At 46.1% G+C, this 13,988-nt stretch overlaps 1 protein-coding gene across 1 annotated transcript in view; it reads right to left on the bottom strand.

Annotated features, from left to right (window-relative positions):
• CACNA1C (calcium voltage-gated channel subunit alpha1 C) overlaps nucleotides 1-13,988 on the bottom strand; it is a 681,102-nt gene that overhangs the window by 144,862 nt on the left and 522,252 nt on the right. Inside the window, exons 23-25 of the mRNA XM_054988003.1 lie at nucleotides 10,593-10,699; nucleotides 7,802-7,889; nucleotides 747-854 (exon numbers count right to left, since the gene is read on the bottom strand). Coding sequence (XP_054843978.1) covers nucleotides 747-854; nucleotides 7,802-7,889; nucleotides 10,593-10,699 — 303 coding nt within the window. The remainder of the gene's footprint in view (nucleotides 1-746; nucleotides 855-7,801; nucleotides 7,890-10,592; nucleotides 10,700-13,988) is intronic.

Here is a 13,988-nt window from a genome sequence, read left to right on the forward strand (position 1 = left end):
AACCTTCCCTTGCTCCTGTGCTGCCCTATATCTGATTTCTACGTAAGGTCAGAAAGTTGGGTGCATGGCAAAACAACAGGGGTAGAGGCAGGGAGGCAACCATGTTATTCTGTTTCTGATTTATTTTGCAGCTCTGGGCAGGTTTTTGCACCTTTTGGGTACATTTTGAAATGCTACTTGGACTTTCCAGTAGGTCTTTATGAATTTTATAGGTTTTTGAACAACATATATCCTCATGGTAGGTAAACAAAACCTGGAAAATACATTAAAAATAGGTTGAACCAAAGTGGGATAAACTCGGCCATTCACAAAACTACTTCAATTTTTGGAAATCAACTGAAAAGGTCAACTTAAGTTGACACCAGCACACACATAAATATCAAGAAAGAGTCTCTCTTTAGTTGACCTTCAGCTGATCTCAGTCCATTTTCTAACTTTATGTTTAGCCTTTATAGATTCTGATCTTCTCCTTATGTTAAATGCAGCATTAGATTATGGGTATCTAGACCTTACAAAGTTAAAAGGGGACACCTGGCAAATAACCCTGAGAGACATGGAGATTGCTCAGTTTTGCCATCAGTCTCTCTTAGTCTAAACTACCTCACAGGGATGATGCAAAGATCAAATGGGGGGGGGGAACGTTTGCTACTCTGAGGTCCTTGGAGAATGGATGAGATAAAAGTGCACCAAATAAATAAATATTGTTTCAGGGAGGAAGAAGTAAGAAACACATTCTGTAGCTTTACCTTGAACAACTGAACTCCAATGCAGGCAAACATGAACTGCAACAATGTGGTGACAATCACAATGTTCCCAATAGTCCGGATGGCTACAAACACACACTGGACAACATGCTGCAAACAGAAGTCAGAAAGAATCAGCAGAGTGATCATTTAAACTTTCCAGAGTCTGATGCAAATAAACAAATCCATTGCAACCCTCCTGTCCAGTTGTCATTTTCCTGTATATCTCTGGGAATTGAAAACTATTTTTGTAAACAAAAAGAGTTCAGAAACAGAACCAGAGCCATTGACCTACAGTGATTTCACCTTAACTGGAATGTTTCCAGTTTTCCCAAATCCTTATCAAGTTTTAAAAAGTTGTTCTTGTGGAGAAAAAAATGAATGACTTTCTCTCTCTCTCTTCTCTCTCTCTCATACACATACCCTAAAGGCAGTTGCAGTAAAACTTTTTAAAAAGAGGTTCCAAGTCCAACAACAACATGCCGTCTAGATTAGGAATGGCCAGCAAGCAGTTCAGATCAAATAATAGATTTTGAATGTGAAAATATTACAATGGGAGACACTGGATTTCCTGATCCACATTGTCAGGGAGCCTATTTAGTATACACGTACACCCATGCCTTCTACTACACTATCTGAGGCAAAGTCAATAGGCTGTAATTCAGGATAAAGTTGTGCATGTGTGTGGGCAAATCCTTACATTCACCCCAGTGTGGTCACCTGGACCAAGAGGCAAGTTTAATCCTCATTCAGATGATGCCACCCAATGTACCCCTCCATTCTCTGCCATGTAAAGGAATGGCTGCCATTCAGTCTTATGTATAAAAAATATTGCACTACACTTAAGAACCATATTACCTTTAAGGATTTAATCAGCATTCACCAACAGGGTTGGCCCAGTCAGAGTGCACAACACAAAGATGCATTGTGTTCATTGTTGTATCTTCTGTGCAGAACCACATGGGAACTGTGCATTAGACACAGGCACGAAACAGAAAAAAACCGAAACGAGAGTTTCGTGTTTTGTCACGATCCACAAATCACAAATCATGAAATTTCATGAAATTGCCACATTTGCCGAAACGAATCGTTAGTTTTGTGAATCATCAGAACCCAGGGCATTTCAACGGCCCCCTTCATACCCGCAGCTGCCAAACTCGCAGAGAGACTTCAGCAGGCTCTTCTCTACCCACCCTCCCAGTTCGCAATACGTTGATCGGGAAGGTCAATGGGAAAGGTGGGAAGGGAAGTGCCGCCAGAGTGCATGACTGAAATGGGGACCAGGAGTTGCTGAATCAGAGGAGGATGAAGGACCGGCCGTGGTGTAGAGCTGGGCTGGGAAGATGGAATGAGGGGTGGACCACAGGTAGGGACAGTCCCAAGAGTTTGAGATGTGGAAGACAACACCCCACCATTCCACTCCACTCCAAAACCTCACCATTCATCCCAAGATGTGCCCTAAGGGGCGGCCACCAGAGACGGCGTGTGGGTTCTGGCAGCACCTATGGATACCGTCCCACATTTGTTGGTGGAGAAGCATTGAGGATAGAAAGATGCCTGGCCCCCATTCTGAGTGGTGGTGGCTAACAAGAACCCACCTGCTGTATGTGGTGGCACTCCCCTTGGGGGAGGAAATTCTAAAAATGCCTGAGGGGGCATCTCCCCTCACCCCGGGATGTGCATGGGTGGGTGGGATAGACAGATGCCTCCCCCTTGGGGGGAGGAAATCCTAAAAATGCCTGGGGGGCCATCTCTTCTTAGCCCGGGATGTGCATGGGTGGGTAGGACGGACGGACACCTCCCCCTTGGGGGGAGGAAATTCTAATGCCCAGGGGGCATCTCCCCTCACCCCAGGACGTGCATGGGAGGGTGGGACAAACAGACAGACAGACAGATGGACGGACAGACAGACGCCTCCCGCTTAGGGGGAGGAAATTCTAAATGCCCGGGATGGGCTGTCTCCCTCATCCCGGGACAGCAGAGCAACACAACGGAATCATGCCAGCTGGTCACACCTTTCCAGGCAGCACTGGTTGTCCAAATAAGGCATCTGGTCTGCATGGAGACCACAGGGCAGCACAGCTGAACTATGCCCTTCTTCCATGCTGAGTTGCATGACTGCCAGCGCTGACAGAACCCACGATGGGTGACCTCCACACCTTCTCAAGAGGGACTAGAGTTCAAAATAAGACTCCGCCTCCTGCCAGTAAAACTCACCAGTTGGAGTTGGCGGCATTGACGGATGCCTCCCGCTCTTTTGTTTGCGGCAGTACCTATCGCAGCACACAACTGAAACACTCCCCCCACCATGAGGAGATATTTGACAGTGCTACAGACTGACTGACATGGACTTCCCCCCTCAAGGCTGCGTGAGTGGGCCAGACACAGCCTGATGGTGGACCACTTACTTTTACCGCAGGAGGGACATAACCCACAGACCCCTCACAATTATGCACAGGTGCTCCAAGAAAGAATATCAGTCCTGTGAGCCCTCAGGTGAGGAATGGATCCCTATAAGCTTGGCCCCAGAGCCAGGCAGTAGCTCCGAGACTGGCATCCAAACAGCGCACAGGCACCTTGCCATTTGAGACAGGTGTTCAAAGCAAGAGAAATAAGGAACAAAAACAAAACGGTTGTCCAGCATGAGCCTCCAGGGGAGGTGCCCACAGTCAGCTTGGCTGCAGAGTCAGGCACTGATCCCGAGACTGGTGCCCAAAGCAAGAGAAAGGAGGAACAAAAACATAACAGTTGTCCAGCATGAGCACAACTATTGTGGTTGTGCTTTTATTGAATATATTTCTTACAGTCCAGATTACACATTACTGCCTGATGAAATTTTGACCACGGAACGGGTATTGGAAATATTGCTGGCTGCAACCCGTAGCTGAGAAATATGCCCAGCTATACATTGGAATACGTGCTCTGTATTTAATATCACCCTTCTGGCCATTGTGCAATACGACTGAAGAAAAATGAGTCTATTGACCCACGCACTGTATGATTGAAGCAAAAGGAATCAATTGATTTATGAACTCTTTGCATGTATCAGAGGACTATATCACAGCACTATATTGTATCTGAGCATATATATAGGTTCACTTTGATATCTATTCTATACATTTGTCTGTGCACTTTAGCTATTTAGCAAATATAACTAGTAAAAACTTTTGTACGCATTTGCAAAAATTGTTTTGAGTTGCTTCTATACACCAGCTTTGCTTTGTGTTGTTGACATTTTCCTGGAGCCTGGCAGTAGGCAGGCGGACACACATTGATCCGAGGTGGTTCAGGCCCCAGATAAGTCCAGGTCCAGGGAGGGGTACTCAAGCAGTGGGAGGTTGACCTTAATAAAGGACAACGTATCTACCAGGTCCGGGTGCAGACGTGTGCAGTGAGGACAGAGAAGATCTCCCAGGTAGGAGAATACCCGCTTGCTCTGGATACTGGTAGGAGGGCAGGAGAGGATGTTAGTGGCCACGGTGGAGAAGTCCAGCCAGATGGCAGATTTTCGTGCCCAGTACTCCAGGGGGTTGGTGGAGGGGGCTTGATGAGCTCGGCAAGGTACCCTCACACCATGGCCCTCACTGAGTCCTCCGCCCTGACAGACACACATCAACCCTGCTGGCGTCAACCATGCAGCCTACCACATATGACCAGAGGTCCCTGTTGGGAGGACTCTCATGGCTGGGGACAGCTGGCTCGTTTACAGCCTCTCGCTCCTCCTCCTCCATCCTCCCCACACCCTCAACCATCCGTCCTGCTTTGTGTGCCTGATACCTGCGCACCGCTCTGTGCAGGACCTTCTTCCAGTCCTGCAGCTGGCCATCCTGCATGGTGATGCTGCCCTTTATCCGGGGATCACATATGCAGGCCAGTCTGTATGGCTGCTTTTGGCAGAGAAGATGCAAGTGGGTGGCTAAGCGCACCTGCAACCTCCAGACCAAGTCCCTGACCTGGGGGGCAAGATCGTCCTCACTCGCCAGCTCATCATCCAGCCCGTAGATTAGGGGGATGACCTGTCCCCGGCTGGACTGGTACGAGCATAGGAACTCAGCGGCGTCCTTAAAGGGCTTAAGGAAATGGACCATCTGCGAGAGAGCCAACCAGTCCGCATAGTTGATGCTGACCTCCTCTCCCTCCCGCATAATAGCCATGGGTGACATGATGCCCTGGATTAGGGGTTTTTTGCTCCACCAGATGACAAACCATGTCTTAGGTGGAGTTCCAGCAGGTAGGCATGTCCCAGTAGAGGTAGTGCTCAGGATTCCCCCCCCTCCCCCAGCCTCTGGAGCAGCACACACGAAAACTTCACACTGCGGGAGAAGTGCAAAGCCAGACGCCGGCAGTTGTCCAACAGGTCATGCATGGACAATGTTGCCTGGTCCCAGGTGGCCTTGACCTTGCTACCTAGCACAAGAGCATCCACCATGACCAGGTGCAGCATATGAGCCAGGTAGACAAGGCCATCGAGGGATGCCTCTCTCAGGGCTGCCAGCATGTTGCTTCCTGCATTGGTGACCATGATGCCACGGACAAAATCACCCCCGGGTGCCCACTCTCTCAGCCCAGCCTTGATCGTGGCGATGATGTTCTTCCCCATGTGATCATCATCCATCCCCCATGCCTGGAGCATGACCACTCTGTACCCCGGCTGCAAGGACAGCACTTCACCCCAGGGCCCGGGAGTTTCCCTGGGGCAGTAGAGGTCCTCCAGTTGCCACCAATGGGCAGTGAGGGCAAGGTAGCCATGATGGCAGCCGCTCCACATATCTGCCATGAAGTGCACGGTCCGACCCGCAGCATGCAACATCTCCCGAGCAACCATATCTCACGCACTGCGGGAGAGGATGAGAATGACTTGCCAGCCAATGGTCTGCCACGCTGGCATCATGAACCAGAGGGCAAAATGACGCAGCAGCCTCCGAAAGCCCACACCGTCCACGATAGATAAAGGGAGTCCTTCCAGGCCAATAGTTTTTGCCGGCGCATGAGTGCCCACCTCCTGAGCCCTCCCCCTGACTCTTTTGATAGGCACCGTCCCCGACCCCAAGGGGACAACTTCCTGCAAGGTAGCCTGCCTCGACGTTCCACTCCCACCCGCATCACCCTCGGGGCAAGGCTTCTTGCTTGGGGTGGACTCCTGTGACTCTCCCCCTTCTTTCTGATCAGGAGTCCTCCTCTTACGCCTGCCAGATAACTTGCATTGCTCCGGAGGCAGCAGGCTCTGGTGGTGCCTCTGCAGATGCAAGCGGAGAGCAGTTGGTGACAGATGCTTAGGGTCACAGCCCCTAAGCACCAGGGCATCGCAGAACAGGACTTGGAGGAGCTGGATGTCTCTCCAAAAACCCACCATTCCTCCTGAGATTCCCCCTCGTCATCTTCCTCAAAATTTTTTAGGAAATCCAGTTCCACTCCCACCAGTGGTGAGACCTGTTCTGCCTCCTCCACAGCCCCTGCAGGGAGATCTACCGTAGTTGGAGTCTCTGGTGCCTCTGAGACCTCCCCCTCAGTATTGCTGGGCTCAGATGGGCAACCAGGACAAGCTGTGCATCCCCCCCCACCCCCCATGATCACCCTTGCACTTCATTCCATGCCTCATAGTGCTGGACACAAAAATAAGTCTGAAGCAAAAGAAAAAAGATAACATTGAAGAGTTTCCGCCCTCAGGTGACGAAGCCACACAAAGCTGTGTCCCAGAGCAAGGCAGTGGCCCTGAGACTGGGCTTGGGGGGAGAGCCCCTAAACAACACAGAGAGAGACACTTGCCCAGGCAGCAGAGGTGCTCCAAATAAAACTGAGATGCACACAGTGGGTGCCCAAAAAAAAAGAGTGAGGTGCAACAAAGAGGTGTGCACAGCAAGCAAGAGAGAGAAAGCAAGAGAGTTGGGACCTCAGGAGGAACCCACACAAAGCTGGGCCCCAGAGCCACTGGCCCTGAGACTGGACTTGGGAGAGAGGCCCTAAACCAAAACCAAAGGAAACAAGGAAACAGCAAGAGTGAGCCCTCAAAAGAGCAGAGAAAGAATTTAAAAGACACAAAGACAAGCAAATTTTAAAAAGGAGGAGGCCTAGGTCCCAGGTCTCAGAGCCAGGCTGAGATTAGGGTGGGGTGGAGGAAAAATGCACCCAAAGACCTTCCCACAGCAAGGCCAAGAGCTGCAAAAAAGAGGCTTCTTTCAGTCTCTTTTAAAGCAGCAGCAGCAGCAGCAGCCAAAAATCACAATCCCAAATCCACACTCACACTCTCTCTCTCACTACTCCAGTCCCAGCAACAGGTCCTCCTCCCTCTCTCTCTGTCTCCTGGGACTGAAACACGAGGCAGAAAGAGAGGCGTCTTTTATAAAAAACACTGACATAGAGCAGAACAGATCTGTGGTTGGCTGACAGACCTGCCTAACAGGGTTTGGAGGGGTGAGATTGGTGTGCCCATGGCTACAGAAGGCCCACCTCCTTGGCTGCCTAGGGAATTGACCCCCAGCTCCTAGCTGTATAGGGCAGAATGGAAGCTCTCCAGATGGCTAGGAGAGCTGCCAATCAAGGATAAGTGAGTTATGATGGGGTTTCCAATGGCAACAAAAGGTCTGGGCCCATTGTTGTCTAGGAAATCAATGGATTGGCGCCAGCCTGTCTGCAATTACTAATCGTTCATGAAGCTAACGAAACAGGCCCAAAGTAGTGAATTTCATGATAATTTTGTGACAACCGCAGCCCCACAAAATGCAGTTTCGCGATACATGAAACGGCCCGTTTCGTGACAAAATTTGTTTCGTATTTTGATTCATGCCTATGTCTACTGTGCATGCAAAGGACAACCGCACAGCTAGTAAGTGCAACCCTGTTTTCCTCCTTGCCAGGCCCTTGGAATATAGGCACTATACATGCACATCACTCATCATAATAACTATCACTTTGCTGGTGGATATTAATGGCTGCTTCTGTCAGGGGATTTGGACAGACAAACAGAATGGGAGGTAAATTCTGTTTGCCCTAAAGAACCCATGTAAAACCACAGGAAGTCAGTACATCAACTGTAATAGATTTCTGAGATGCCCTCTGACCTTTAGTCCTTTGGCTCTGTTGATGGCCCGCAGTGGTCTAAGCACTCGCAGGACTCGTAGGATCTTCACTACATTGATGGCACTAGACCTATGAAAGAACAGCAACAGTGGAGCAGGTTTTACAATCCTTGTGGAAATAATCGAAAAACTGAAAACTGGCTTCGTTCCCATAGAAAGTCAAATGTACATTACAGCTCTCAGGTGTGTGAAATAGACTGACTTATAGCTGAGCAGGAATTTGAACCCAGATCTTGCTCGTCTGATTCCAACACCCCCTATCGAGTACAGCACACTAGCTCTCTTGTATTTCTTCAGGTAAACATTTTGAAAACATGACAATTTCAGCTAGAAACTCAGAAACAGTCCCTGTAGCAGTTCTATTGGCTTACTTAACGTTATACCAATTTAAACCATCTAAAAATCCATACAACTAATATTGTGAGAGGGAAAGTCTCAAAATTTATTGCATACACTTTTGTACAATTATTATGTGATATCTTGTGAAGATGGCAATAGAGATCTTACTGCTTTTACTGCTGTGTCCTCTATCACAGCTGCACCTAAGCTAAACACTGAGAGATGGAAGTGGTCCCATTTGCATTCATGTGTATTTTTTGACATTTATATTGTTTTAAACTTATGCCTTAATTCTGCACTTAATGGAGGTTTTTTCCATTGCATAGTCCATTACTTGAGGCAGTGCATTCATGAGTAACTCACCAAAAGGGGAAGAGTGGAGGGAGCTGTTGGCTGCTTTGCTACTGAACTGAATACTGAATACGATATTGATGAAGAATGGAGAGCTACTCTGGACAGGATGCCAAACTCACTGTGGATATGTCACAAAAACTGTGCCAAGTGGCAGTCATCACAAGACAGTTTTGATAATGATGTAACAAAGCACTTCACTCATATGCTAATTCAGAGAATGAAGCACGTCAGTTAATTCTCTAGTGACTCAAGTTTTTAAAAGTGCTTCCCTGAGGGCCCTAATTAGACATTATGCTTTCCTTGCATCCTCCCCGCATCTGCATAATCAGACATGCATTGCAAGTTGTGCGCTGGAAAATCAATTTTATGATATGAATGGTCCTGATATGGATCGGGACCGTGGTGTGTAAGGAGAGGAGGCTTAAGCCTCTCCTATATTTTTCCAACCTGAAGTGGCCCGAGGGAGCCACTATTTGCTTCACTGGAGAAACGACGTGTACTCGTGCAGTTTCCCCAAAGTGACAAATATCAGTTCCCTGGACTATTTCAGGTTAGGAAAATAGTTGCAGGGCAGGAAGCATAAGCCCCCTTCTCCTTCTCCTTTCGTGCCATGAACCAGGCTCAGGTGTATCTGGAAATTAAGTTCCCAGCAGAAATCACAACATATGTCTGACTGGGTGGACCCATGGAGAACATGAAGAAAACATAATGTGTAGTTAGGTCCTCAACCTATAGCCTGTTTTTGCCTAGTGCTAAGCACTCTGAATCCCCCTGAAGAGAAGACTTAGTTTCTGGATCAGTACACTGATAAAGGAGCCTCCCTTCTGTTGCTTCCACCACTTCTTAAAGCAGATTGCTTTGTTTTGCAGCCAGTTTGCAGCCTTTCTCCCTTGCCTCAAATTCCAAGTCCATTACTCCTGGTTGAAAAGCAGATGCTTTTTCCTAATTATACTTTGCTGTGTTCAGCTGCAGTTGCTTCAAAATTTTCTCCATGTGTGCTCTAACCATCTGCCCAACCGTTTCTCATCCAAAGCTTTTTAAAACCAGGAAACATTCCAAACTCCACAGCCCAGGTCATCTCTGTATTGCGCAAGTCAACCAGGGCTACAAGAGGGCCAACCTTGCTGACCAGAATATCCCCATGACATCAGGAACCCCTTTGGATCCATCAGCCTCCTGAGGCTGGCCATCCTAAATGTCCCCCCCTCCCCTTGCAGAGGTTCCAAGCGTCTGTAAGTCTAAATCTCACCAGATAATGGTTGGTCCATGATGAGGGCAAAGTGGGAAATCTCTCCATTACCAAGCCATCTACCTTATTGCCAGAAAAAACCAAATCCAGTGTGTAACCTGGTGTATGAGTAGGTACTAGAATGTTCTGGGACAGCCCTATGGTTATCATGGTGGATATGAAGTCTTGATCTGTTTCTGTTAAGGCAACCTTGGCATGAACACTGAAGTCCCCAAGGTCCACAAACCTCGGGGCCCTCAGCGCCAAGTCAGATAACCTCTGTTAGCTCATGCAGCAAGACTGATGGGCAGCAGGCTGGCCATTCAACAAAATCCCCATTCTGTTCTGAGCCCCCCACATCTGGTACATACATTCAAATATCCCCCATGAAGTCTATCTGATCAATAACAAGTCAGGTTAGGCAGATAAAGTACAATCTGATACTGGAGAATTGGGAGGAGAAAACCATCAGATGCAACCATGCAACAGCGAGCTATGGCATTGTTTATTGTATGTGCTTCGTGTTTTTACTGCATTGTTTTCTAGTTTCCATAATCCAGTTTTTGCATTTCTTATGTCATGTCTTACACTGTTTTTATTGCACTGTTTTCTAACTTTATATTCCAGTCTTATTACAATTTTTATTGTATGCCTTACTATGTTCCTACTGCACTATGAAATTTTGTAATCCATAATGAGTGCCAGCAAGAAAGGTAGACTATAAATTAATGAACAGCATTGAGAAGCAACATCACAGCAAACAAACTAAATTACACTGTAGACATGGCTTTTCCCTTCCTCCCAGCAACCTGTGAATATCAGATTTTTCCCAACTGAAAATGGCTCACTCACTGGATCCCAAATGAGATGAGAGAAACGCTAACCACCAGCAGGTCCAGGATGTTGAAATAATTCCTGCAGAAGGATCCTTTGTGAAGGAAAGCCCCGTAAGCAGTCATCTGCAAGCAATTACATGAAGACAGAAAGAAACTTTGCCATTAGCACATACCCAGGAATTACCTCACAGAGTAAGCTTAGAGAGGGGGGACAGAACATGGAACTGCAGACTGTAGATATTTCATTCCAAAGTCTCACATAAAACAGATGCAAGAAAGAGAGAGTTAAGATAGCTTTTGGAAAAAATGTGTGCTAGGAAAGGTTGCAAACAAGTGCTGGACCCATCTAAGGAATGGATGTTAAGTTGCAATCCTCAACAATTCTTTTCTTTTTGAGACCCGACATACAGAAAATGTAAAGTGCATGCTTGGCAACAGAATGTAGGTGCTTTAAAAGTATTTTACAGACATTGGTACAATCCCTTTTTGGTGGGTGATTTTCCTGCATGAGCTTTTCCTCTACTAAGATCATGTAACTGAGCATAATTTCATGGTCTACTTTGATGGGATTGATGCGGCCCACTTTTAACAGGGCCTTTTCAGTGGTGGTGCTGTAATTGTGGAATCCCCTCCTGGGAGAGACCTGCTAGGTCCTGTTCCTTAAAGTTTTTAGAAGGGCTGTTATAATGGTTCGATTTCACCCATCCTTTGAACTGAATGATATTCTTGTTGCTTTTTTTAAATAATATAATTTTAACGGTACAATTTATTAAATAATCAAACTAATTCTTTTAATATTTTTTCATAAGAAAATGCCACTGTGTATCTACAGAAAAGGTATCTCTAGCCTGGTATTTACCTAGAATGGTATCAGAGATGGGTCAGAATAAAAATGTGCAACCTCTTGAAGTTTGGAACACTTAGCAATGGAGACATGTTATCTGCATTGAAGCAATGCTGAAAGTTCTTAAGGTTCTTTTAAATGTAACATTTTCCTTCAAGAAGAATATCAAATAGTAAAACATTCAGCAACACAGCTTTCTTTTTGTCATGTGGGGAAATGTACGGTAGTCTTTTGCTCTAGTTCTTTAGCTCACATTGGTGTCATTGCTTACTGGACAGGAGTCCTCTCCTCTGTTCCTAGGTTATCAGCACATCACTCGATAGGTCAAGAAGTAGCTACATGCCTGGAATTTATTGGTGTATAAAACTTCTATGCTGCCTCTCCAGAGAACCTGCAGGTTTTGCTTTTTGCTTCTGTTTGGCAGACGATGGCAAAACCAAATGACTCTTCCTTTTCTTTACATAGACAACAAAAAAAGGTGGTGTCTAACCGCTGCAAGGAAAGCATTACCTGCAACAGTGACTTTGGAATGGTTTCTTACTTATGGATATATCCATCCTATCTAAAAATTCTCTAGTATTTGTTGGGATGTGAAGAACAAACCATCTTTACTGTATGCACAAATTCCTGCAACCAACTCAGGTAATGTTATTTTCAAGGCTAGAGTATGCAGAAGTTTCCAGTCGGTTCTATCTAAGGTACTTCTTTTAAAAATGTGCTGAAGAGTGAAAAATAAATTTATGTCACCAAAACCCATATGACATTAGGAAGAACTAACAATCCAGCCTACAGACAGAAATCAGAAAGGAAATATAAACTCTACCCTTTTGAGCAGAATTTATACTAAGGGATATAACTGATTGAGGGAAGGGAGGGTTCTTGCCATAACAAAGGTAGTAGAGATGTCTCTTGGGACTTGCATTTTGTATGGCAATCTTCAAGGCAAGGAGGAGAAACCATTGAAATTGAATGGGAAGACTCTGCTGAATTTTGGTAGAAGGTAATATATTTATACTCACTAGGGGAAGTTGATGTATAACCTTGCAGCAGCGATTCTACTGGGCCAGTGAAACCACTGGAAAATCAATAACAATATTCTCTGTGTGCTCATGGATGTTCATTAATGCTCACCCAATCCCTGTGAAATAGGTAACATGGTTGGAGATGAAAGGCATTTGGGGCTGTTAATAGGGTTGCCAGCTCCAAGTTTGGAAATTCCTGGAGATCTGGGGAGTGAAACCTGGAGAAACCTGCAGAAAGTGAGGTTTGCGGAGGGAAAGGACCTTGGCATGGCATAATTCCATGAAGTCCACCCCCCCCCCCCAAAGTAGCCATTTTCTCCAGGTGAACTGATCTCTGTGGCCTGGAGACCAGTTGTGATTCCGGGAGATCTCAGACACTACCTGGAGGCTGGCAACCCTAGCTGTTAACTGTTTGTAGTTAACTGTGTACAGTATTGACACAGATCCAGAGGAGTTAGCCGTGTTAGTCTGTAGCAGCAAAGGTGCTACTGGACTCAGTATTGACACAGTGATACTGTTTATATGAGGGGAAAGAATGGAGAACAGTATCAACATAACCTGAAGAGTGTCTGAGAATGACCTTACAGAAAAGGATGCAGAGAACTCATGATTTCCTGAATCTCAGTTTTTGCTTGTCCTTCACAGTTGCACCTGTAATGTATCCACAGAAAGATAATATACAGAAAGATAATAAAATGGGGGGGGGGGAGTCTATGAGAGACTTTATTTATATGTTTTGCAGTTGCTCCTGGCCAACAGAAGTTGAATGAAGATTAAATATACTCCTATGAAAGAGATGCTATCTCTAAACAGATGTATTCAAAAGAAATTTTACAGCTTGGAACACACTGGTGGCTACCAGACTAGTTTTATTTTTGATATGCCGTTTGTAGATTATGTTCCGATTTTATGTATGTTTACATGCTAATGGGCTGCAGACAAGACTACAGCTTGAAGGGCATATCCATGTTCATTATACCATAAGAACTCAGAAGCAGCCGCATACTTGCATATTTATGGGCCCTTTCCTTAGGACTGCTAGCAAAACAGGAAAGACAACTATTCTCATAAGAAAAAAGGAGGAGGAGAGAAAAGGCCACTTTTTTAAACGGGAAGCTTGCCCCTTGCATATGGGCCAAGGAGAGTCTCCATCTTTCCCCTTATTTACTTTCTTTGGGGAGGACATGGTGGCACAAAGCAAGAACTCCAGTCACTCTTGTTTGCTGTTTCAATACTGGAGCAGATTTTGCTCAGGGAAAGCACTTTCCAGTCCGGGTGCCAATTCATACATTATGGAGTATATAGGTTGGGTCTGGGATCTTTACCCTGCCAGACATGAGTTGTGCTTTCTTCTAAATTTCCATATGCAGGGTATATGATTTGGGCCGGGACAGCAGCGCATGTAAAGAAGGGGCTTTAGGCCTCCTTCCCTGCCAATTTCTCAACCTGAAACTGCCCTAGTGATGCTAGTTGGCCTACTAGGTTGAGGACTTCAAGCACAACCCACGTAATCCTTAATGTATGATTTGGCTTTTTGTCCTTTTCT

Source organism: Eublepharis macularius, chromosome 9 (genome assembly GCF_028583425.1).
Source record: "Eublepharis macularius isolate TG4126 chromosome 9, MPM_Emac_v1.0, whole genome shotgun sequence".
Lineage (NCBI taxonomy): Eukaryota > Metazoa > Chordata > Lepidosauria > Squamata > Eublepharidae > Eublepharis > Eublepharis macularius.